General features: G+C 40.9%; 1 protein-coding gene across 1 annotated transcript in view; it reads left to right on the top strand.

Moving 5' to 3' along the window:
• Mpp1 (membrane palmitoylated protein 1) overlaps positions 1-21576 on the top strand; it is a 31317-nt gene extending 9741 nt beyond the window's left edge. The window contains exons 2-12 of the mRNA XM_008842038.2: positions 1927-2070; positions 2522-2600; positions 3963-4048; positions 6128-6196; positions 8929-9125; positions 12074-12180; positions 14131-14211; positions 14836-14916; positions 18128-18330; positions 19327-19401; positions 20800-21576. Coding sequence (XP_008840260.1) covers positions 1927-2070; positions 2522-2600; positions 3963-4048; positions 6128-6196; positions 8929-9125; positions 12074-12180; positions 14131-14211; positions 14836-14916; positions 18128-18330; positions 19327-19401; positions 20800-20976 — 1299 coding nt within the window. The 3' untranslated portion in view covers positions 20977-21576. The remainder of the gene's footprint in view (positions 1-1926; positions 2071-2521; positions 2601-3962; positions 4049-6127; positions 6197-8928; positions 9126-12073; positions 12181-14130; positions 14212-14835; positions 14917-18127; positions 18331-19326; positions 19402-20799) is intronic.
• Positions 21577-22475: the final 899 nt, after the last annotated feature.

Genomic DNA, 22475 nt, shown 5'->3' with positions numbered 1-22475 from the left:
AGTGCCATTGTTTACAAATAGTCTGTTTGAAAAATTCAAACTTATTGAAAAGATGAGAAAAAATTATCACCCTGTTTCTATAATTGACGTGAGCACTTAACTTCTATGAACTTCAGTGTGTGTATCCCTGCTTACAGTTCAGTATTTGTTTATAGTTCATTTTTTAGGTAAATTTTACATGCAATATAACACAAGAATCTTGACTATGCTATTCTACACTGTATCATCATATAAAATATTACTAGCATCTCAGAGAGTTCTCTCATAGCCAGTCCCTTCCGTATTCTGTCAAGGCAATTCTCTATTAATTGTTTGCAATAATTTGGCTTTTAAAATTGCATATAGATTTTGTCATACAGTACATACTATTTTTTAATATAGCCTCCTTTACTCAGCATGTCATGTCTGTTGTTGTGTAGTTTGATCTCTTGTGGATCAACACTATGGGTTGTTTCTTTTGTGGGGGGCACCACTGTGAACACAAACGTATTACATACATCTGCATACAAGTTTCTCTGTGGACGAATGTTTACTTTTACCTTGGATGAATCTCTAAGAGTGGGATTGCTGGACCATACAGTAAGTTGCTGTATCCATGTTTGCGTTCCACAGATTCTGTACTATTTTGCTATACCTTTTACATTCGTATCTGGAACCCATCTGGAACTGGGTTTTGTATGTAAACTGAGATAAGGGTCAGGTCAAGATCCAATTTTTCCATGTGTTTTCTTTCTTTTTTAATTTTATGTGTATGAGTGTTTTGCCTACATGTATGTAAGTGCACCCATGTCATGCAGTTGCCCATGGAGGCCAGAAGAGAGCGTTGCATCCCCTGGAAGTGGAGTTACTGATGGTTGCTAGCTGCCATGTACCTGTTTCTTCTGCAACAGCAGCCAGTGCTCTTGACCTCTGAACCATCTCTCCAGCCCCTTCCAAATGTTTTCTTGGTTAACTTCACTGTACTTATCATGCCAAGAAGAGAAATGACCAATGTGTCTGTCTCTCTTGGGAATAACAATAATGTATCCATACTTACTTCTCTTCCTACACTTCTCCTCTTCTGCCTCTTCCCACCTTGAATTAGACCCACCCTCAGTCTTGGCTATTTGGGATGTGCATGTGTGAGTACCATACTGGAAACCCTTGAGATCGGAGGTACTTCTGGATTCAGAATAGGTCTCCCAGCCTGCCTGTAATTCACTACATAGACCAGGCTGGCCTTGAGCTTACAGAGATTCACTGGCTTCTGCCTCCCAAGTGCTGGGATTTTTAATTTTTTAAAATATTTTATTTATTATTTTTATTTTATGTGTATGAGTGTATTGCCTGCATGTATGTGAGTGCACCTGTGTCGTGGAATGCTGCGGACATCAGAAGAGAGCTTCGGATTCCCCTGGAACTGGAGTTAAGGATGGTTCATAGCTTCCATGTGGGTGCTGGGAATCAAACCCGGGTCCTCTGCAAGAGCAGTCAGTGCTCTTAACTGCTGAGCCCCAATTTTTAAAAAAAAAAATTATGTGTATTTTGCCTGCATGTATGTAAGTGCGCTGATGTCATGCAATACTCACAGAGGCCAGAAGAGGGCATAGCTTCTCCTGGGACTGGAGTTACAGATGGTGGTTTAGCCACCATGTGGGTGCTGGGAACTGAATCCAGGTCCTCCGCAAGAGCAGTCAGTGCTCTTAACTTCTGAGCCATCTCTCCAGCCCCAAGGATTCAGAATATTTGTGATTAAGTACGTTAAAATGTCTGAAGTGACATAGTAAAGCATACAAACAGATTCACGTGGATTCAAAAGATATTGGATGCCAACTTTATGAAACAGCTGGGTTTTCAGAGCCTTTTGGATTCAAATTGCAGATTATGGACCAACCATGGGCCTTTGCTGCTTATTTCGTCCACTAATATGTTGTTTTCACTTGACAGGCCATGTCGAACCAGTTTAATGTTGTCACTGAGGATATGTACACCAATGGGTCCACCACCCCAGGTAGCCCTGCCCAGGCCAAGGGGCAGGAGGTGAAGAAAGTACGTCTCATACAGTTTGAGAAGATCACAGAGGAACCCATGGTAATCACTTGTCTTATTGTCATTCACCACTTAGTCTCCACTTCAGAGTGTTTAGCTAGAAGAGTATATGTTAAAGGCTATTCTTGGAGTTGGGCAATCTGCCAGTTTCACTATTGTGTCTCTTTTTTGCCATCAAAGCAGTCTTCCTGCTTGTTCTACTACTATCACTGGTACAGAGAGAAAAGTTTTTCAACAAAATTGCCATAAGTCGCTTTAAAGCGCCAGGAGTGGTGGCACCTTCCTTTAATCCCAGCATGTGGGAGGCAGAGGCAGGCAGCTCTCTATGAGATAAAGGCCAACCTGGTCTACATTGGAAATTCCAGGCAAGCTGTGACTGCAGGGAGACTCTGTCTCAAAAAACAAAACAAAAAAGACAACAAAAAAGATGCTTTAAAGACACCCGTTGGAAGGGCTTAAGACAATGCTTACTGTTGCATTACCTTTATTCCAGGGAATCACTCTGAAGCTGAATGAAAACCAGTCATGTACTGTGGCCAGAATTCTCCACGGTGGCATGATTCATAGACAAGGTACTCTATGGGGCATCCTAGGTCTAGTTTTATTCTTGGATTATTTGCTTTCTCTCTGTTCAGTGGTGTGGGGCGTGAAGCTTATGATCTTCAAAACTGATAGCATTTTTGTGAGATTGCCAAGAGATATTTTTGACTTAATAACTGGGTCTTTAGAAAATCACATGGTAAGATCTTTGTATGAATTACCCAGCACCATCATCTCTCCCTCAAAGTCTTTTAAAAAAAATATTTTATTAATTTTTATTTTCTGTATATGAGTGTTTTGCCTACATGTATGTAAGTACACCATATGTATGTAATGCCGTAGGAGGCCAGAATAGGGATTGAATCCCCTGGAACTAGAGTTATGGATGTTCATTAGCTACCATGTAGGTGCTGTGAACTAAACCCGGGTCCTCTGTTAGAGCAACCAGTGCTCTTAACTGCTGAGTCATCTCTCCAGCTCCCCCTAAGCCTTCTTATATACTGTTTTATAATGATATTTTCCATCTAATTAACATGTGAATCATTACTACATGCACCCATTGCTTTGACTTGGATATATAGCAGTGAAGAAAACATTATCACTACACTCCTGGAGCTAATAGTTTACTAACTGATAAAACCAACTTTCAATAATTATAATTAATTATTTTGTTTCCTTATATTAAAATACCAACACTTTTCAGATGCATTATTTACTGAAACCTATTTTAGGAGTGATGAGAGAACAGAATAATATGTTAAAGTACAACATGTTTTCAGTAGGTAATAATAACCTGTATATGGCTACTTGTACTGGAAACCATTCCTATTGTTGAGGTTACAGCTACTCCAGAAAGTTTCTGACCTCATTAACTCCTACCCTTTTATGTTTAGTTAAGGTTTTTATTTTAATCTGAGGTAGGTGACATGAATTTAATAATCATCTTCTGCATAGAATTTAAACATTGACTAATTTTTAAGGTGAACAATAAGAAAGAAACATTGAACTTGCTGGGTAATGAGAACTGAGGTCTTTGCTTGTCCTGTTATTCTTTTTAGTATGTGAATATGTTCAGGCCTCTTGGGGTTCACAAGGAACCATTCTGGTTCCAGAAATTTGAGGATGAGATGCTTTTATCTAGCTCTTGGATGACTGATACCAAAACGGATGAGACAGGATTGCACAGTCCTAGATGGATTCAGAACCATATCCATTCTTAACTCTGCTAGTCAAATATTTCTAATTCTGGGCTTTTTATTTTACACAGTCTATGTTATAATATGCTTTAGATCTTGGTTTCTCTAGTATAGTATCTTAAGCTATACTGATATACTGTCAGCTTGTTTGAACTTTTATTCTTTTGTACATTGAGTTTTTTGTTTGTTTAATGACAGGCTCCCTTCACGTGGGGGATGAGATCCTAGAAATCAATGGCACAAATGTGACTAATCATTCAGTAGACCAGCTGCAGAAGGCAATGGTGGGTATTTTTTATACTAGATGAAGATTGTGCACTGTGTTCTTGAAGTGTGATGAACACTGGTGTCATTGGAGCCCATTATTGAGAGGGCTGTTGTCACATCTGATCTTTTATACTGTTTAAGAAATATTTCTGTGTTCATTTAGTAAAACTATAAAGTAGGACAAATAACTGAGAGCATCAATCTCATACAATGGCAACTGCATTGCACAGGGAACCAGGAGATGATGTTTATTGATATCTCTGAATACCTGCTTTACTTTATTTGGTGGCTTGTTTATCTTCTCCCAGTCTGTATGCTCAGCACCTTTTATGTGTAGCATTGTGTTTGGCGTTTATGCTGGCTGTCCTGCTTGCACCTCCTGAATCCTTGCCATTCTTCTCAAATCGCTCTTGTGCCACAGTAGGCTGACTCTAATGTCTGTATTAGTTGGGCTTCAGTAGACTCAGCAAGAACTTAGAAAAGGTTGAAGATGGGAGCTATTTATGCCCCCACTTATTACCTGCCAGACGTTCTTCTGTAAGTACCACTTACACAGGTGTGCACATCCTCAAACGATTCAACAAGGGAGAGAAGGCTTCTATGAGGATGTCTATACTGTGTGAATGCATTCTTTATGAAACTCTCTCCAAACACTCTTTTTGAATGTGCTACCTAATTATTACCACGGTCCTCAGTAATATGATAGTATCAGGAGTGGCATTAGGAAATGGACCCTTAAATGGCCCTCTGGCATTAGGCTGCTTATAAATGAGCATATGATGAGGAGAGAACACACTTCAAAGGAGTTAATAATTCTGAAGCGATCTAAACTTCAGTAGAAAAATATAAACAAATAGAAAACTGGACAAAAGAAGTAATAAAAAGGTGCTGACTAGCAAGCTTTTGAAAAGATATCTATTTACTGTACTATTCGCCACAGTCAGGATATGGAGTCAGCAGTTCAATGAATAAAAATTAGATGGTATGTACACATAATGGAATACTATCATGTCTTATAAAAGAAGGAAATCCCATTATTTGTCATAGTATGGATGAACCAGGAGGACATTATATAACCTAAACCAGGCACAGAAAGATAAACACCACATAACCTCATATATATGTGGAATCCAGAAAGGCAACCATGCAGAAATAGAGAGCGGAAAGGTTTTGACCAGAGGCTGGGGATGGGTAGGGATCATGGAGAGATGCTGCTCAGGGGAAATAAAATTACACATGTATGGGAAGAATAAATTCAGGAGCTCTGTGGTGATCACTATAATAACAATAAATTATGTTCTTGAAAAGTGTGAAGAAAATATATTTTGAGAATTCTGACACTAAAAATAATAGTAAGGTGATGCATGTGTTAGCTCTATTTAGTCATTACACAATATGTGTATATGTCAAAACAGCACTTGTATATGATAATTATGTATATTTTTTATTATTCAAATTACAAGAAAGAGAAAAAGGATGATCAACTTTAATTATGATAGCAAAATTACTAAATAAACCATTGAATTTGCTACAGTAGCTCATGCCTGTAATACCAGCCCTTCGGTTGGATCACTTTGAGTTCAAGGCCAGCCTGGGCTACACAATGAGTTTCAGGCCACACGTTCAGAGTGAGGCCTTGTCTCAGAAAAAAAAACAAAAGGCATAAAATTTGTTTAAATTACAAGTAAAAATTGTATCTATTGCAAGTTGTGTTGGTACTTGAGAGTCTGAGACAGGACAGTTGTAGTTTGAGGTCAGCCTAAGCTACATAGAACAGCCAAAAGAAACACACAAAAATACATATATGTGTGCATCATATGTATATGTGCATGTAAATATTTGCAATGCTATCATTGGGGTAAAGAAAGGTATGGGTATATCTGTGCCAGGTCTCATTTTGGGAACTTCTAGGGACCTTTTGGAATCAAGCATCTACTTCACTAGGCTAGTGTAGGAGCACATGACACTCTTGTTGCAGGAGGAGGCATCCTACCAAATTTCAAACTGTAAAGATGGGGTGGAAAACCTGATTTCATAGAACACTCCATCACCCAAGTTAGTTTTCCTTAGTCTCATTTTTCTTTCTTTTTTAATAGAAAGAAACCAAAGGAATGATCTCATTAAAAGTAATTCCCAATCAGCAGAGTCGTCTTCCCGCACTACAGGTAGGTGGTGCCATTTTCTTTGTTGTGCTGTTTTGTGTTCTTTGAAATTTAATTAACATGGGTCTATAACTTGAAGTTCTAGACCTCTCACAAGTGTGTAGCTGCTTGGGTGAGGATCCAGCTATCCACTGCCTGGTACTCTCTTCAACTGGAATAAAAACCTCATTTCTGGGGCTGAAGAGATGGCTCAGCAGTTAAGAGCACTGACTGCTTCTGCAGAGGACCCGGGTTCGATTCCCAGCACCCACATGGCGGCTATGAACCATCTTTAACTCCAGTTCCAGGGGAATCCAAAGCTCTCTTCTGACCTCCACGACACGGGTGCACTCACATACATGCAGGCAATACAGTCATACTCATACACATAAAATAAAAACAATAAATAAAATATTTTTTAAAAAACTTTTTTTAAAAAAAAACCTCACTTCTTTTTTTTCTTATGTCTGTATCTGTGAATACATGTGTGCATGTTCATGTGTGTGCAGGTGAACATATGCAGAGGGCCAAGAACAACCTCAAGTGTTGTTCCTTAGGTATCATCTGTGTGTGTGTGTGTGTGTGTGTGTGTGTGTGTGTATTGTATGTGGGGGGAGAAACAGAATTTTCAGCAATGGGTTCAAATTCTCTAATAGATATTTATGTTCATATTTCTAAGTTCCTGTTCTTTCACTTTTGGTGAATTATGTTTTTCAAGGAATTTGTCAAATGTATTGATGTGAAATTATTCGTAATATTCCATTTTGTATATGTGTATGTGTGGGTACATGCTCCCTCAGAAGCCAGAGGAGGATGTGAAGTGTCCTGCTTTTTTAATCTCTGCCTTATTCCCTTGAGACAGGGTCTATCACTGAACCTGAAGCTCACTGTTTCAGCTAGGCTGACTGGCCAGCAAGTTGCTGGGATCCATGTATGTACCCCTGCACGGTGGGGTTACAGGCACATATCGCCATGCCTGGATATCACAATATCCTATCAAAGCCTTTTAAATATTTCTAGAATCTCTGTTAGTAAATTTTATCCTCTTTGTTCTTAATTTCAATAATCTTTTCAAAGAACCAATTGGTCCTTCTTGGCTTTCTCAGTACTGTTTTCTATTTAATTTATTTCTGCTCATTGTTTCTTTCCTTATTTGTTTGGGCTGTATTTGTGCCCTCTAATACTACTAGAGATAACCAGTGTCCTAGTTGGGTTTCCATTGCTGTAATAAACATCATGACTTAAAACAACGTGGGGAGGAAAGGGTTTATTTCAGCTTACACTTCCAGGCCACAGTCCATCATTGGAGGAAGCTAGGGTAGGAACTCAAGGCAGGAGTCTGAAGGCAACAACGTGGAACAGAACCCAATGGAGGAATGCTGCTTACTGGCTTCCTCTCTGGTTTGCTGTCTACTAGCTGGACCTTCCCACGTCAATCATCAATCAAAACAATCTCTTATATAGACACAGCTATAAGCCAGTCTGATCCAGGAAATTCTTTAATTGAGATTTCCTCTTCATAGGCTGTGTCAAGTTGAGAATAAAAAGTACTCAGAACAACCAGTATTAAATTTTGGTATAATTTGTGTTCTAGTCTTTTTTTGTTCTATGACAAACATTTGCTTTAAGTTTTGACCAAACTATGATGTTTTTTAATGATGTTCTCATTTCATATAATGTCCAAGGGCAGTAGACATTCTACAAATTGAGTTTTTGTGTTGCATGGTAATATACCCAGCAGGTCATTGTATTTAACCAGTTCTCCATTCTTAGAAAATTAAATTATTTCTAATACTTCACTCTTATAAACAATGCTGTGATAAATAAGCTCATCCATGTATCATTGCTGACAGCTCTGCTTTCTATGAGATAAATGTATAGCAGTAGAATGTGGGGCAAAGGTGTCAACATAAATGTTGGGCACATTCACATTGCTAGACCATCTTCTAGAGAAAGGTTTACCAAGTTTACTGTATTTGTGATTATTTTGTCAAGGAAACATTAATTTCAGCTAGATAGTAGCAGCTCTGTACTAAGACAACTCATATCCAATAACTGGAAGCGCTGACTCAGAAAGGCATTTCATGCCTTCTCTTTAAAAGAATCAATTCTAGGGATGGAGAGATGGCTCAGCAGTTAAGAACAGTGGTTTTTCTTGCAGAAGACCTGGGTTCAAATCCCAGCACCCGCGTTGCAGCTAACAACTGTCCGTAACTGCAGTTCCAGGGGATCTGACAGCCTTTTCTGTCCTCCGCGGGCATTTCATGACACGGGTGCACTTACCTACACGCAGGATTACACACATACACATAAAATAAAAAACAATAAATAAAAAGAATAAAAGAATCGATTCTGATCGTTCTGCAAACACAAGTGCTATGAACATGAGTGTTCCAGTTGCACATGCTTCTGGACTCCCCTACCATGCTTGCCTCTTTCTTGTTCATTATGTATTTCCTCACAGCAGGACTTCACTTTTAAAAAATTTTATCACATTTATTTACTTACGTAGGTGTGCAGAGTATGCACCTGTGTCTTGACACACACGTGAAAGTCAAAGGACAAGTTGTGGGGGTTGGTTCTCTCCTTCCACCGTGTGGGTCCAGGGATCAAAGTTAGGTTGTCAGGCTTGGTGGCAAGCACCTTTACCCACTGGGCCATCTCCGTATCCCACAGCAGAACTTTCTTACATATGCTCTAGAGCTAGTGTTTTTCTTAAGTCTGGTGCCTAAGGTCCCCTTTGCCTTCTTTTCCAGATGTTCATGAGAGCACAGTTTGACTATGATCCCAAAAAGGACAATCTGATCCCTTGCAAGGAGGCAGGACTGAAGTTTGTTACTGGAGACATTATCCAGATTATCAACAAAGATGACAGCAACTGGTGGCAGGGGCGGGTGGAAGGCTCCTCCAAGGAGTCTGCAGGATTGATCCCTTCCCCTGAGCTGCAGGAATGGTAAGCCACATCTGTGCAGGTGGAAAGTGTCCACCTAAGCTAATTACTTAGCTTCAGAATTCTGCTGTCTTGTGTGTAGTTTCTGTTTCTCCTAAAGATACCTCCAAGCTTCCCTGAAGTAATGTGTGAGGTAGGATCCATGGGAATTGATAAAGTTGATTGAAAGGCCATTCATTGCAAGGAATTCATTGTGGGCCTCCATTTCCTCAAATGCTTTCCTCATAGTTACAAAGTCATCCCAGTCTCCTGAGTCTCTTCTACCACTCCATGCTGTTTCTGGGAAAACGTCCGAGTTCTATGGAAAGCAGTCACACTTTAAGTATGTGCCCTTTACGTAGATTCCTGTCCTCAAGTCAGATTGCTCACTTAGTACAAGGCTACTCTACGTGACCATAGGAGTGATAGAAAAGTTCATATCTCCTGTTGACTCTCTCTGCCTGTGCAAATATCATCACAACCTCAAAGAGTGTTACCTCCTATACTAGACCTTTACTTTTAAGCCAGAGTTCTGGTTAATCCCATCTTGAACGATGATAAATAGCACTGAACTACAGGATGTGCTTTGTAGAAATAGATGTTTAGCATTAGAGTGACAGAGGAAATGGAGTGCAGACCTGGAAGATGTTGGTCAAATCTTGAGTGTGCTGTCTGTGGCTCCTCAGTCATTTTTAAAACTAACATCTGGTGAAGAACATTGCAAAATCAAGAAAGGCAGATAGCTGAGGAAGATTCAGGAGAGTACAAGATGAATCAGTGGACCATTACTTCTTAATGAAGCATGAAATCAACTTAGTAGACTGCAATAAGTATTTTTGTTTAAATGAGGGCTAAGTTTTGTGGCTCATGCCTGTAATCCCAAACACTCAGGAGGCTAAGGCAGGAAAATCACTAGCTCAAGGCCACCTGGGCTATATAGTAAGGCCCTGTCTCCAGAACCACTAGGTATGGTGGCACATGCTTTTAGTCCCAGCACTCGAGAGGCAGAGGCAGGTGTATCTCTGTGAGTTCAAGGCCAGCCTGGTCTACATAGTGCATTCCAGGTCAGCCATTGCTACATAGTGAGACCTCATCTCAGAACAACACAACAACAATAAAAGATACCTCACAGAAATATTAGTATGTATTATACACAGTAATAGATGATGTTTACTGAAGCTTTTGCTTTAGTTGTATATGTGCTGTGTGTGTACACCTGTGCTTTATTTTTAGATATATGTATATGTTGTGGGGTTGCAGTGGGAAATACATTTTTTATAGTGAGGTGAGTGCCAGCCTTAAGGCCCCCTGCCTACTTCTGCCAGGGTAATACAGAGATGAGCTCCCAGAACTCAGCTCAGAGGTGGAAGAATTGTCAGGCTGCACTGAGGGGAGGATATTATTATTATTATTTTGTAGGAAAATGTCACAATAATATCCATTTACTTGCATGTCAGGCAAAGTTGTTTCAAATTTTCTCTAAATATCTATTCATTTTGGTTGAATTTTGCTCTGTTCTTCAGGTTGTCTAAACTCTATCAGACAATTTTCAGATTTGCTAATTTGTTCTCTGCCAGGTCAGATTTCCTAGAAATGCCTTAGTGATTTTTCATTCATGTTATATTTTTAAATCTTAATTTTTATGTGCTTATTTTTATAGTTTCTATCACTTTATTGAAATTCTTCACTTGACTAGACATTACCTTTATTCCCATTACTATTGTTTTTAGTATAACATACTTTTTTAGTGTTATTTTAGTACTTGTGTGTATTGCTATGTGTTTTCACTCACAATTTCTATATGATACTTTTTATTGAGTTTTGGTGTATTTCACAACATCTCAATCATCTTTATACCCCCTTCCCCATCAGTTCCCTCCCATAGCCCCCCACTGGATTTCATGCATTCTGTCATTTATATTAAGGCCTATTGAGTCAAGTTAGTGTCCCCTGACATCCCTCAGTGCAAGTTCATCCACTGGGGTCTAGTCAGCCTATCTAGAGTCACTCTCTTAAGGAAGATCAGCTCTTCGTCACCCAGCAGTAATCAGCCACCCAATAGTTCTTTGGCTAAGATTGGGACCTGCTTCCCTTTTTCATAGCTCTATGCTGGTTTTTGTCTACTTGAGTTTGCATGGGTTTTGTGTGTGCTTTCACCATTGCTCTAAGTTCATATGAGCAAAGTCCCAAGAGCCTGTAAGACTCTACTTCCATATGGTCATGCACCTCCTCCCCTGGCTCTTACAATCTTTCTGCCCTGAGGGGAGGATATTGTTTTTAAAAATATTATTTTTATTTTGTGTATGAATGTATTGCCTGTATGTATGTGAGTGCACCCGTGTTGTACAATGCCACAGAGGTCACAAGAGGGCTTCGGATTCTCCTGGAACTGGAGTTAAGGACGGTTTGTAGCCACCATGTGGGTGCTGGGAATCGAACCCGAGTCCTCTGTAAGAGCAGCCAGTGCTCTTAACTGCTGAGCCATCTCTCCAGCCCCTTATTTTTATTTTATGTATGTAAGTGTTTTGCCTGCATGTATGTAAGTGCCCCACATGTGTGCAGTGCCGTACAGAGGCCAGAAGAGGGTGTCAGATCCCCTGGAACTCAAGTTATAGACGGTTGTTAGCTGCCATGTGGGTGCCAAGACTCCAACCTGGGTCCTCTGGAAGAACAGCAAATGTTCTTAACTGCTGAGCCATCTCTCTGGCCCTGAGAGGAGAATATTATGATATCATTTCCTCCCAGACACATTTATTTCCATGGTTTGGGTGCCTATATAAAAACTACAGAGAAGAAAGGGAAGAGAAGTAGGTGAGTCCTAGGAGGCCATCTTTGCATGAAGATTTTTTGCAAAGTATAAAGGAAGTAGGTCAGTCTGAAAGCTTACTACAGAAAGGAAAGGAGATGGCTTAGTCTGTCACAGGCTTTTACACTGAGGACCTACTAATTCTTTGGTCATCTGTTCTTGACAGGAGAGTGGCAAGTGTGGTCCAGTGTGTCCCGAGTGAAGCTCCAACTTGCAGTCCCTTTGGGAAGAAGAAGAAATATAAAGACAAATATCTAGCCAAACACAGTTCAAGTAAGTTTTCTGAGTCCCCTTACTCCAGGATCCTGGTAGCACTAGCATTTCTCAGGCTCTTTAACCAGCAGGGAATGGGAAAGGATATGGTCAGTGTGCAATAGAACAGAGCATGTACAGAAAACATGCTGTTTCTTTGAGTTTTCTATTACTCATTTCATCTTTGACAACTCACTGAAGTCAGGGAGACAATGCTAGTGTGTGTCTAGGAAGGCTAGTGGTCTGTCCATACCTACTCATCGCCTCACGCCTCAGGTAACCAACTGAACAGTCTTCTGGGCTTACCTTTACTCTGTTCAACAACTTCATTATGAACTGGCTGTAAGATCTGAACAACCCCAGAGAATAGCCACTCATTTTTCTGAGAGCTACTTCTGGGTTTGTTTTTCATCTATCATGGCCAGAAATATTACAGTTACCCCTCAGTATCTGCAGAGGATTGGTTCCAGTATCCCATAGATACTAAAATCTACAGGTGCTCAATATCCTCATATAAAATGCTGTAGAATTTGCATATGACTTATTCTCCTGTGCATTTTTAAATCATCTCTCTAGATTTCCTGATACAATACAAATGTTATGTAAATAGTTCTACTATATATTATTTAGGGGATAATGACAAGAAAGCCTGTACATGTTCAATACAGATGCAAAGTTTTTCAAATATTTTCAGTTTGTGGTTGGTTGATTCTGAGGATGCTGAGTCCATGAATATGGAGAACTGAGTGTATAATCCAATGTCCTAAGTGAGTTCAAGTAGGTTGCTAATAATGAATAGGAATCTACCATATATTCAGTGTTTCCATCCTGTTGGGAACATTTTGACAGGTACAAGAAAGAGCATGAGGAAATCACAGAACCTGAAGTCATCATGGCCAAAGTATCCATTTGGGAAGGAGTAGTGAAGTGTTGGCCTAAGAGCCACATTTCAAGTAGTATTGACATTGACTTCTAAGTGTCTATCAGACAGCTACGTTCTATATCCTAGGGAGCTAGAATCTGGAAATAGAGAAACTTTAGGTTATGGAGAGAACTACAGCAGGCAAGAAAGGTCAGTTTTGAGAGACAGAAAAAGAGATAGGGGAGCAGAAAGATTTTGGGGTTTTTGCTTTTTGAGACAGGATCTCCCTGTAGCCCCAACTAGCCTGGAACTCACTATGTAGACCAGGCTGGCCTTGATCTCACAGAGATCCACTTACCTCTGCCAAGTGCTGGAACTAAAGGCGTGTGCCACCATGCCTAGCGAGAGCAGAGAGTTTTAAAAAGTTAGGAAAAATCAATTTAGTACTAAGGACCGACTGACAGAGCCATGTCAAGAGTTCTGATGAAGGATGTTGGGAAAATTGGATCAAGGCCCCAAAAGAGCTCATATAATAAAGAATGAGACTGCTCTCACATTGTGTTCTTCATAATTCCTTATCAGCACCTCCCCTGACTGCTGCAGCCATTGTGCTAGCATTTCCAAATAGCATAGCATTCTTCAGTAACATAAACAGTGAGCCATGGAGTTTGGTTTGACTAAGAGTCTCACTGCTTAGATCCCAGCCCCCGCAATCTTCTTACCTAAGTCAAGATCATTTTTTTAAAAACTAAATGAAGTCATGTCAGTTCTTTTCTCTGAACTCTCTCATTGGGGCGGGGGGGGGGCGTATTTCTTGCTTTGCTTTATTATGTGCCCTTGTGGACATAATACCTTTTTAAAAAATCTTTCATCACGATAAAAAAAAATATCCAAAGTCCCTCCCCTCAAACCTCTCTGATCTCATCTCCACCGTCTTTCTCCCAGCTTTTTTTTTCTCTCAGCCTCCCAAGTGCTAGGATTGCAGTCTTGCACCACCACATCCAGCTCTCTCTCTCTTTGCTTGATCAGGTGTCAGTCCATTAACCCCAGCCAGTGCTTTCCCACCTCAGCTCTGGAAATGAATGTGGCTTGGTTTTCTTTGTTTCTAGTATTTGACCAGTTGGATGTTGTTTCCTACGAGGAAGTTGTTCGACTCCCTGCATTCAAGAGGAAGACCCTGGTGCTGATCGGTATCTTTTCACTGCCCCTCACAGCTTTGCTAATTCAGGAACACAATTCTGTCCTTATTTCCCTTTCTGTATAATGTGTCTACTCTTCAGGAAAGATAGTGAGGGAGAAATGGAGTGAGGTCTCTTGAATCTTTCATACTTCATGGAGGGCAGTTATAAAGAACTTTTGGATCCTATAAATAATTTATCTGGATCTAGTTCACATTATATGTTTTTCTACTATTTAGCAACTAATTATTTTATATTGGGTTTGGCTCTGTACCTCTTTCTCCACCTGTTTGGCTGGCTTACAGAATAAACAGAAAACTCTATAGTAGCTGGTTCTTCTGTGGAAATGGCAGTTATGTTCTGTGCCCTGACCCTTAGGCCTGAGGAAAAGACTTCGCATATAAATGGATACAAAGGACCTGAAGCTACTTTTGGTGGCCCCAAATCTTCTGGCAGCTCAAAGGCTTCAGTTCCAGCCCAGATACAGTACTAACCTCTCTTCAGTTATTGGCATCTTTGAGCACTGATAGATGGAAATTCATGACCCATTTCCTGTCTCATCCCCACCATTGTCTAAGGAGGAAAGTGATGGAAGCCTTTTTTTTTTTTTTTTTTTTTTTTTTTTGCCTCACACAGGAGCCAGTGGGGTGGGTCGCAGCCATATTAAGAATGCTCTGCTCAGCCAGAATCCAGAGAAGTTTGTGTATCCTGCCCCATGTAAGTAGTTCTCAGGTACCTTGTAGGGGAATGTAATGCCTAGGGGACAAGGCAGCAATGTCATGTTATCACACTTACCATAACTGTCTGTCTAAGACTCCATGTGGACTTTTTTGTTATTTTATTTAAAATGTTTCATTATGAAAACCGAGAATTTGAGAGGCTGGGGAGATACATCAGTCAGTACCTGAGTTCAGTCCTCAGAATCCACATTTCAAAAAAAGCCTGGCATGGTGGTGTGTACTTGTAATCCCAGCATTAGAGAGGTGGAGACAGCAGATACCTCGAGCTCACTGGCCGGCCAGCCTAGCCTTCTTGGCATGTTCCAGGCCCGTGAGAGAATCTGTCTCAATAAATAAAAGGTGGGGGCTGGAGAATTGGCTCAGTCTTTAAGAGCACAGTGGTTGCCCTTGCAGAAGACCAGGGTTCGATTCCCAGCACCCACATGGTGACTAACAGCCATCCATAACTCCAGTTCCAGGGGAATCTGATGCTCTCTTCTAACCTCTGCAGGCATTGCATGACACACATGCACTTGCATACATGCAGGCAATACTATACATAAAATAATAATAACAAATTAAAAAAAATAAATATGTTGGGCATGATGGTGCACTCCTTTAATCCCAGCACTTGGGAAGCAGAAGCAGGTGGATCTCTGTGAGTTCCAGGCCAGCTGGAGGTACAGGGAGACCCTGCCTCAAAAAGACAAAAATAAATAAATAATAAGTAAATAAATGGCCAGGCATGCTAGCGCATGCCTGTAATCCTAGCACTTGGGACGTAGAAGCATGTGGATCTCTGCGACTTCAAGGCCAGCTTGGTCTACATAGTGAGTTCCCGGCCAGCTGGGGCTACAGGGAGATCCTGTGTCAAGAAGACCAATAAACAAAGGAAAAATAAATAAATACATAAATACATAAATGGTGGGCAGCACCTGAGGAATCTCAGGTTGTCCTGTGACCTCCACATATGTGCATACATGTACATGTACACCCACCCCCACACACAGACCCTAACAATTTGGAAATAATAAAATGTGTGAAAGGAGAGACCCAACTCATGCAGATTGTTCTTTGATGTTCACCCACACACATGCACACACATACAAGTAAGTGTAAAAAGTTTTAATGTGTACTTATAATTGCTTGACATAACAAATAACTTGAATTGTTCTAATGATAGACTCCATAATAAACTTTTTATCCTATTTTAAAAAATATTAAGCAAGAATTAAAAGTTATGCATATTACTGTATTTTACTTTATAAACAATTTTCATGGTCTCATCTGCCTAATTCACTTTGATAGCTATCTTATAATCCTTTGATATACATAATTTCAATATTGGACAGCTGTAACTTCCTTAGGTATTTCACTATTGTTTCACATTTAGGCTGCCTCTAATTCTCATGGAATGTCTTCTAAACCAAAGCAGGGCTCAGGAGAAACATACAATCATGGTGGCAAATATAGAAGATAAAACCAGTGGTCAATCACACAAGTAGATGAATCTTCCATTCCAAGATAGAATCTGTCCAGTACAGTTCTGTATATTCCCATAAAAAGGTATTGCTAATCAAATTGGAAAACCAGGTTGTGAGTCTGATGTTATTTTTTTTTCTTTTCATTCTTCTGTATTTGTGTTTTACACATGGATCGTTGAGTGAGAGTTGCTCATAGGAACATAGTGACAGTCACTCCAGTAGTGGATGGCCCAGGGTTGAGGTGGAAAGGATGTTTGGAAATAGAAATAACCAATGTGGACTCCTCATTCTTTTAAGAATGACTGAGAACGGAGCTAGAGAAAGGAGATGATACATAAAGACGATGTCAAAGGAGAGTTTTTAATAAATGGAAAGAGACAGATGCATTTGTAGGTTGAGAAGAAGCATCCACTTGACAGACAAGTGGCTGCTATTGAAGGTAAGGGAGAGGCTGGGAATATAGAGTTTATATCTGTAGTACAATGCAACTTAACTTAAAAAATTATTTAGTATGGCGGGGGGATACTCATATCACAGTACATGTGTGCAGGTCAGAGAACAATTTAAAGGAATTGGCTCTTTCCTTCCACCATGTGGGTTCTGAGACTCAATCAAACTCAGGTCATCAGACTTGTGCAGCAAGTGCTTTTACCTGCTGAGCCATCTTGTAACCTTTTAACAATATGTTTAAACCAAACCAATAACTTTTCTTTAAGCCATGTCATTAAAAAAAAAAAAAAGAAACAAGGACTAGAGAGATGGTTAGGTTGTACACTGCTTATTGCTCTTGCAGAGGACGTGGAGTTCAGTTCTCAGCACCCACTTCAGGTGGCTCAAAACTGCCTGCAATCCAACTCCATGGGATCTGACACCCTCTTCTGGCTTCCACGGGCACTGTGTGTGCACTTGCATGCACACACACACACACACAAATAAAAAGAAAATTTTTTTTATTTTTTTATTCTGCGTGTATGAGTATTTTATCTGCGTGTAAGTCCACATATGTCATGCAATGCCCACAGAGGCCAGAAGAGAGCATCCAAGGAGTTGGAGTTTTAGATGGTTGTTAGCTGCCATGTAGGTCCTGAGAACCAAACCTGGGTCTTCTCCAAAAGCGGCCAGTGGTCTCATCTAGTGAGCCATCTCTCTAGCCCTCAAGTACTCTTTTCTTGAGACAAGATATCACTGTATAGACCAGGCAGGCCTCAAACTCACAAAGATCTGCCTGCTTCTGCCTCCTGAGTGCTAGGATTAATGGTGTACCACCATACCCAGCTATAATTTTTTTTTAAGGAAACACATGTAGTTCTAGAAAATCCTGACCATAGCCTATAAATACAGTTTAAGATATTTTTTTAGGTATCATTTCCTTATTTCTGAGTCTAAGTATTCCTGGGTTTGTTGCTTTCATATGGGGGAAATGATGGAAATATTCTACATAGGGCTTTGCCTCTTGAAAATTAAATATATTCTGAGCAGATGGTGGATCTCCTGATCTACACTACCTCCTAGCATCAGCCCTTCAGGAATCCATGGGAGAAATTTCTATATTACGCTCTCTGCCCCAATGGCAGGTAGGAGTTCCATACAGACACTTTGGGCCAAGCCATTTAGAGATGGCAAGGCACCTTATATGCATGTATGAAATTCTCAATAAATTATTTTTTTAAAAAAAGAGATGGCAAGGACCAAGAGGTTGCCAAAGATTTGAGTTTTTGTATACAGATACAACACGGCCGCCAAGGAAGAGTGAAGAAGATGGGAAGGATTATCACTTCATCTCAACAGAGGAGATGACAAGAAACATCTCTGCCAATGAATTCTTGGAGTTTGGCAGCTACCAGGGCAACATGTTTGGCACCAAATTTGAAACAGTGCACCAGATTCATAAGCAGGACAAGATTGCCATTCTTGATATTGAGCCCCAGGTGGGTAAGCACATGCTGTAGGTGGAGAAGGGGACAATGAAAAGCAGAGCACTACATGGTAGCTAACAGCTGTCTGTAACTCCAGAAGAGGATCCGACAGACTCTTCTGTGGTCCACGGGCATTGCATGACACGGGTACATTTACGTACATGGAGGCATAACACTCATACACATAAAATAAACATAATAAATAAAATATTTAATATTCTGATGCATAACTTTGTTAACCTTAATCGATTAAGAAATGCCTGTGAGAGGCTGGAGAGATGGCTCAGCAGTTAAGGGCACTGACTGCTCTTGCAGAGGACCTGGGTTCGATTCCCAGCACCCATTTGGTGACTATAAACCGTCCTTAACTCCAGTTCTGGGGAAATCCGAAGCCCTCTTCTGACCTCTGTAACATTGCAGGACACAGGTGCACTCATACACTCATAGACACATGAAAAATTAATAGTATTTCTAAAAAAAAGAAATGCTGCCTCTGCTGTGTTTGTGATGGAGTCTGAGGAGAAAAAAAAAAGAGACTAGTCAAGAGGACTTTGGCATTAAAGGAAGCTAGTGAAAGACAGAGGGGCCCTCGTTGGAAGAAGTAGGACACTGGAGAGGGTTTGAAGCTGCATTTCAGCCTGGCTCCTTCTTATGTTCCTCTTCTATCGGCTTCCTGTCTGTCAGTGGGTAACTTAATGCTCTGCCGAAACACCTGGGGCCAAGCATCCACGAACAGCATCCTCTGATACCAGGAGCCCAAACAAACCTTTCCCCTTAAAAAAATAAAAATAAATAAAATTTTTAAAAAATTTTAAAAAAGAAAGGAAAAAGCAGAGCTCCTGGGAGTCTTCCGGGAGCTCAGAGTTGCCTTTTAGTGAGGACAGCTGATACAAGAACAGTAGTTCTGGGGATGATGCAGAGTAGTACTGAGCCTGTTAAAGCTTTTCAGGAGTCCATTCTGACAGCTGTTTTCTTCTTTCCTTTTCTCCCTCCTTCCTCTTTTTCTAGACTCTGAAGATTGTTCGGACAGCAGAGCTTTCACCTTTCATTGTGTTCATCGCACCTACTGACCAGGGCACTCAGGTGAGCAAGGGGGACTCTGCAGGGTGGACAGGGGTTTTCCTCCTTCTGGGTCATTGCCACCTTGTTTCCTCCAAGGCGAAGACCCGGGCATGCATGTTTTATTCATTCAAGAGGCAGTTTAACAGCCAGCTAGACCACTCACAGGGACAAAACAAATCAGGCTGTCATTGCCCCTGGATGATACAGGGCTAATGACAGACAAGGATAATGGAGTAAATTCTAATTCTGATGTGATCTGGGCTTATCTGGAACAAGCAAAGGGTGCCATGAAGGACAGATGTGGCACTGGACGCACTGGGGTGCACTATGGCTGTAAAGAGAAAGGAGCCCATAAGAATGTTTCCTTATTGCATATCATTCATCAGGTTTTTAAAATTTTTTGGCTTAATGTTACAGGACAGTAGCACTTCACTCTTACTGTAAGAGTCTGTGTTTTTGTACTATTAAGAGCCATTCGGAGGCTGGAGAGATGGCTTGGCAGATAAGAACACTGGCTGCTCTTGCAGAAGACCAGGGTTCAGTTCCTGGCACCCACATGGTGGCAACCATCCTTAACACTAGTTTCAGGGGAACCAACACCCTCTTCTGGCCTCCATGTGTTTGCATGAACGTGGTACACTTATATACATGCTAGCAAAACACTTGTACATGTAAAATAAAAATATTTTTTAAAAGAGCTATTTGTAAACTGGGTGTGGTTATGCACACCTGTAATCCCAGCACTTGGAATGTGAAGGAAAAAAACAGTTCATAGCCAGTCTGGACTACCTGACTCTCTCAAAACACCAAACAAGAGTGAGGCTGCTCCATAAACAAAAAACAGAGCCATTTGTGTTATCCTTTTGGATCTAATACTTTGTTTCCATTGAGTTAATGCCTTGATCTTTTCCATTGCTAAGAACTTTTATTTTACTATGCAGATATTTTTACTTTTAAGAAAGTTAACCAAATTTTTTCATGCCTGATTTAGAGCCACAGGCCTGGAATTGTCAGTCACCTTTGCCTTTGCCCTGGGATTTAAGCTCTAGTAGTTGCTAAAATGACTTTGCCATGTACAAATTAGTGGAAGGTACTGGTGAAGCCTGTACTGTACAGCTGTTGGTCTTCCACAGGATTGTATATAACCAAGGTTAAGATTTGTAGTGTTCTGAACTGGTTGACCATCAAGGAGACTATCTTCAGTTGAACCTTTAAGGTGATAAAGGGCTGGGGATGTCGCTCAGAGATAGAGTGCTTAGCACATACCAGGCCCTAGATTGGATGCCCAGCATGGGGAGTTGGGGGATCGTTAATAGGGAGTCAGGCAATGCTAACAGCAATCAATGTCTGTTTTAAGTCTGCCCTTGGCCTCTAGGCTGGGGCTGCTGAATCCTGCTTATGACTCTTTCTTCTTTGTAGACTGATGCCCTGCAGCAGCTGCAGAAGGACTCTGAGGCCATCCGTAGCCAGTATGCACACTACTTTGACCTCTCTCTGGTCAATAATGGTGTTGATGAAACTCTTAAGAAATTGCAAGAAGCCTTTGACCAGGCATGCAGTTCTCCACAGTGGGTGCCTGTCTCCTGGGTTTACTAGCTTATAGAATGGGAGAACCCATTCCAGCCCCTCTCCAGTATTTGGAATGCCATTTCCCTTGCTTAAGTCAAACAGGGCTGCTTGAACTAGTTGTGTCAGCTTCCAGCTCTCTGTAACTGTTTCAAGTATGTCAATATAATTCAGTCTTCTCACTCAGGCTCCTGAAGGGCTAAGATTTGATTTCCCTCTTACGTGGATTTCAAAACTATCTCTGGAAATCTGGATTATGAAATACCATCAAATGCCAGGCATGGTGGTGCACACCTTTAATCCCAGCACTCCGGAGGCAGAGGCAGGAGGATTTCAGTGAGATCAAGGTCAGCATGGTCTACAGGGACACCTGCCTCAAAAAGAAAAAAAGTACCATCAAAATGCAACTGCTAATTGTCAATAATATACAGAAAAAGGGCCCCTATCCCTCACAAGCCTGAGCTCCTTTACTTTCAACCATACTGGGTATATGTTCTTTTGTCTTTTTTCTCTGGATTAAATATCTTCTGAAATTTTCTAAGATACCCAAATCAAACAGCTGTGCAATAGAAATTATGCTCTAGGGAAACTCTCAAAAGCAATAAAAAAGCTGTGCTAAAATTCCAATAACCTTGTAATTCTGCATTTCCGTATGTACAACAACCTTCTAGAAAGCAAAGTGTTTGCTAAGCTCCTAGGCAATGGCATGAACTTAAGATGCTTCTCTATGGTTATGTACAATGCGCCTGGAAACTCCATGACCTCCCCACTGCAGTCTCCAGGGGCTGTTCACATAAAGCATAAGGTTGTTTATGTGGAGGCCATTGTGCATTTAAGCTTTTTGTTAAGTCAAACTAGAGTGATCACACCCTACAGAAATGGGCTAGACCAGGGTTAGGAGATCCTCTACATATCTGAGTAATCCCATGGCTACCTACAGCTCAGACTCGGACCTCTGCTGTATCACAAGATTTCCCTACAAACTTCCTGGCTTTTGGCACCAAACTTTTAAGTAAATGTAGTAGACTTTCCCACTAACAATCACACCAAGAAAGCCTTCAAATTTGTAATTTGCCCCACCCCCGGCTTTTCTCTCCATATTCACCCTATAGTCAACACCAGAACCAGTTGTTTCCCCAAAGCAAGTCAAAGCTCTCTACAGGTATATATGCTCCAACCCGAACACCCTCACAAGCTTGTCCAACCCCAGGTCCACTATGCAACACACCTGCCTTTCCTTTCTGTTCTTGAGAATGCTGTTATTTGTGAAAATCCCACTCAAGAGCATTTGACCCCAGGTGAAAGACCTCAATGAAGAGAAATTTTAAAGTAACCAAAGCAGGGGCTAGAGAGATGGCTTAGAGGTTACGAGCACTGACTGCTCTTGCAGAAGACCCAAGTTCGAGTCCCAGCACCCACATGGTGGTTAACAACTATCCACAATTCCAGGATTTGACACGTTCTGACCTCTGCGGGCATTTGCACAACATGGCTACACTTACACACATGCAGGCAATACACTCACACAC

Source organism: Nannospalax galili, unplaced genomic scaffold (genome assembly GCF_000622305.1).
Source record: "Nannospalax galili isolate Female #2095 unplaced genomic scaffold, S.galili_v1.0 scaffold880, whole genome shotgun sequence".
NCBI classification, from domain to species: domain Eukaryota; kingdom Metazoa; phylum Chordata; class Mammalia; order Rodentia; family Spalacidae; genus Nannospalax; species Nannospalax galili.
The sequence above is the reverse complement of the archived record's forward strand: the minus strand, read 5'-3'. Positions and strand labels throughout refer to the sequence as shown.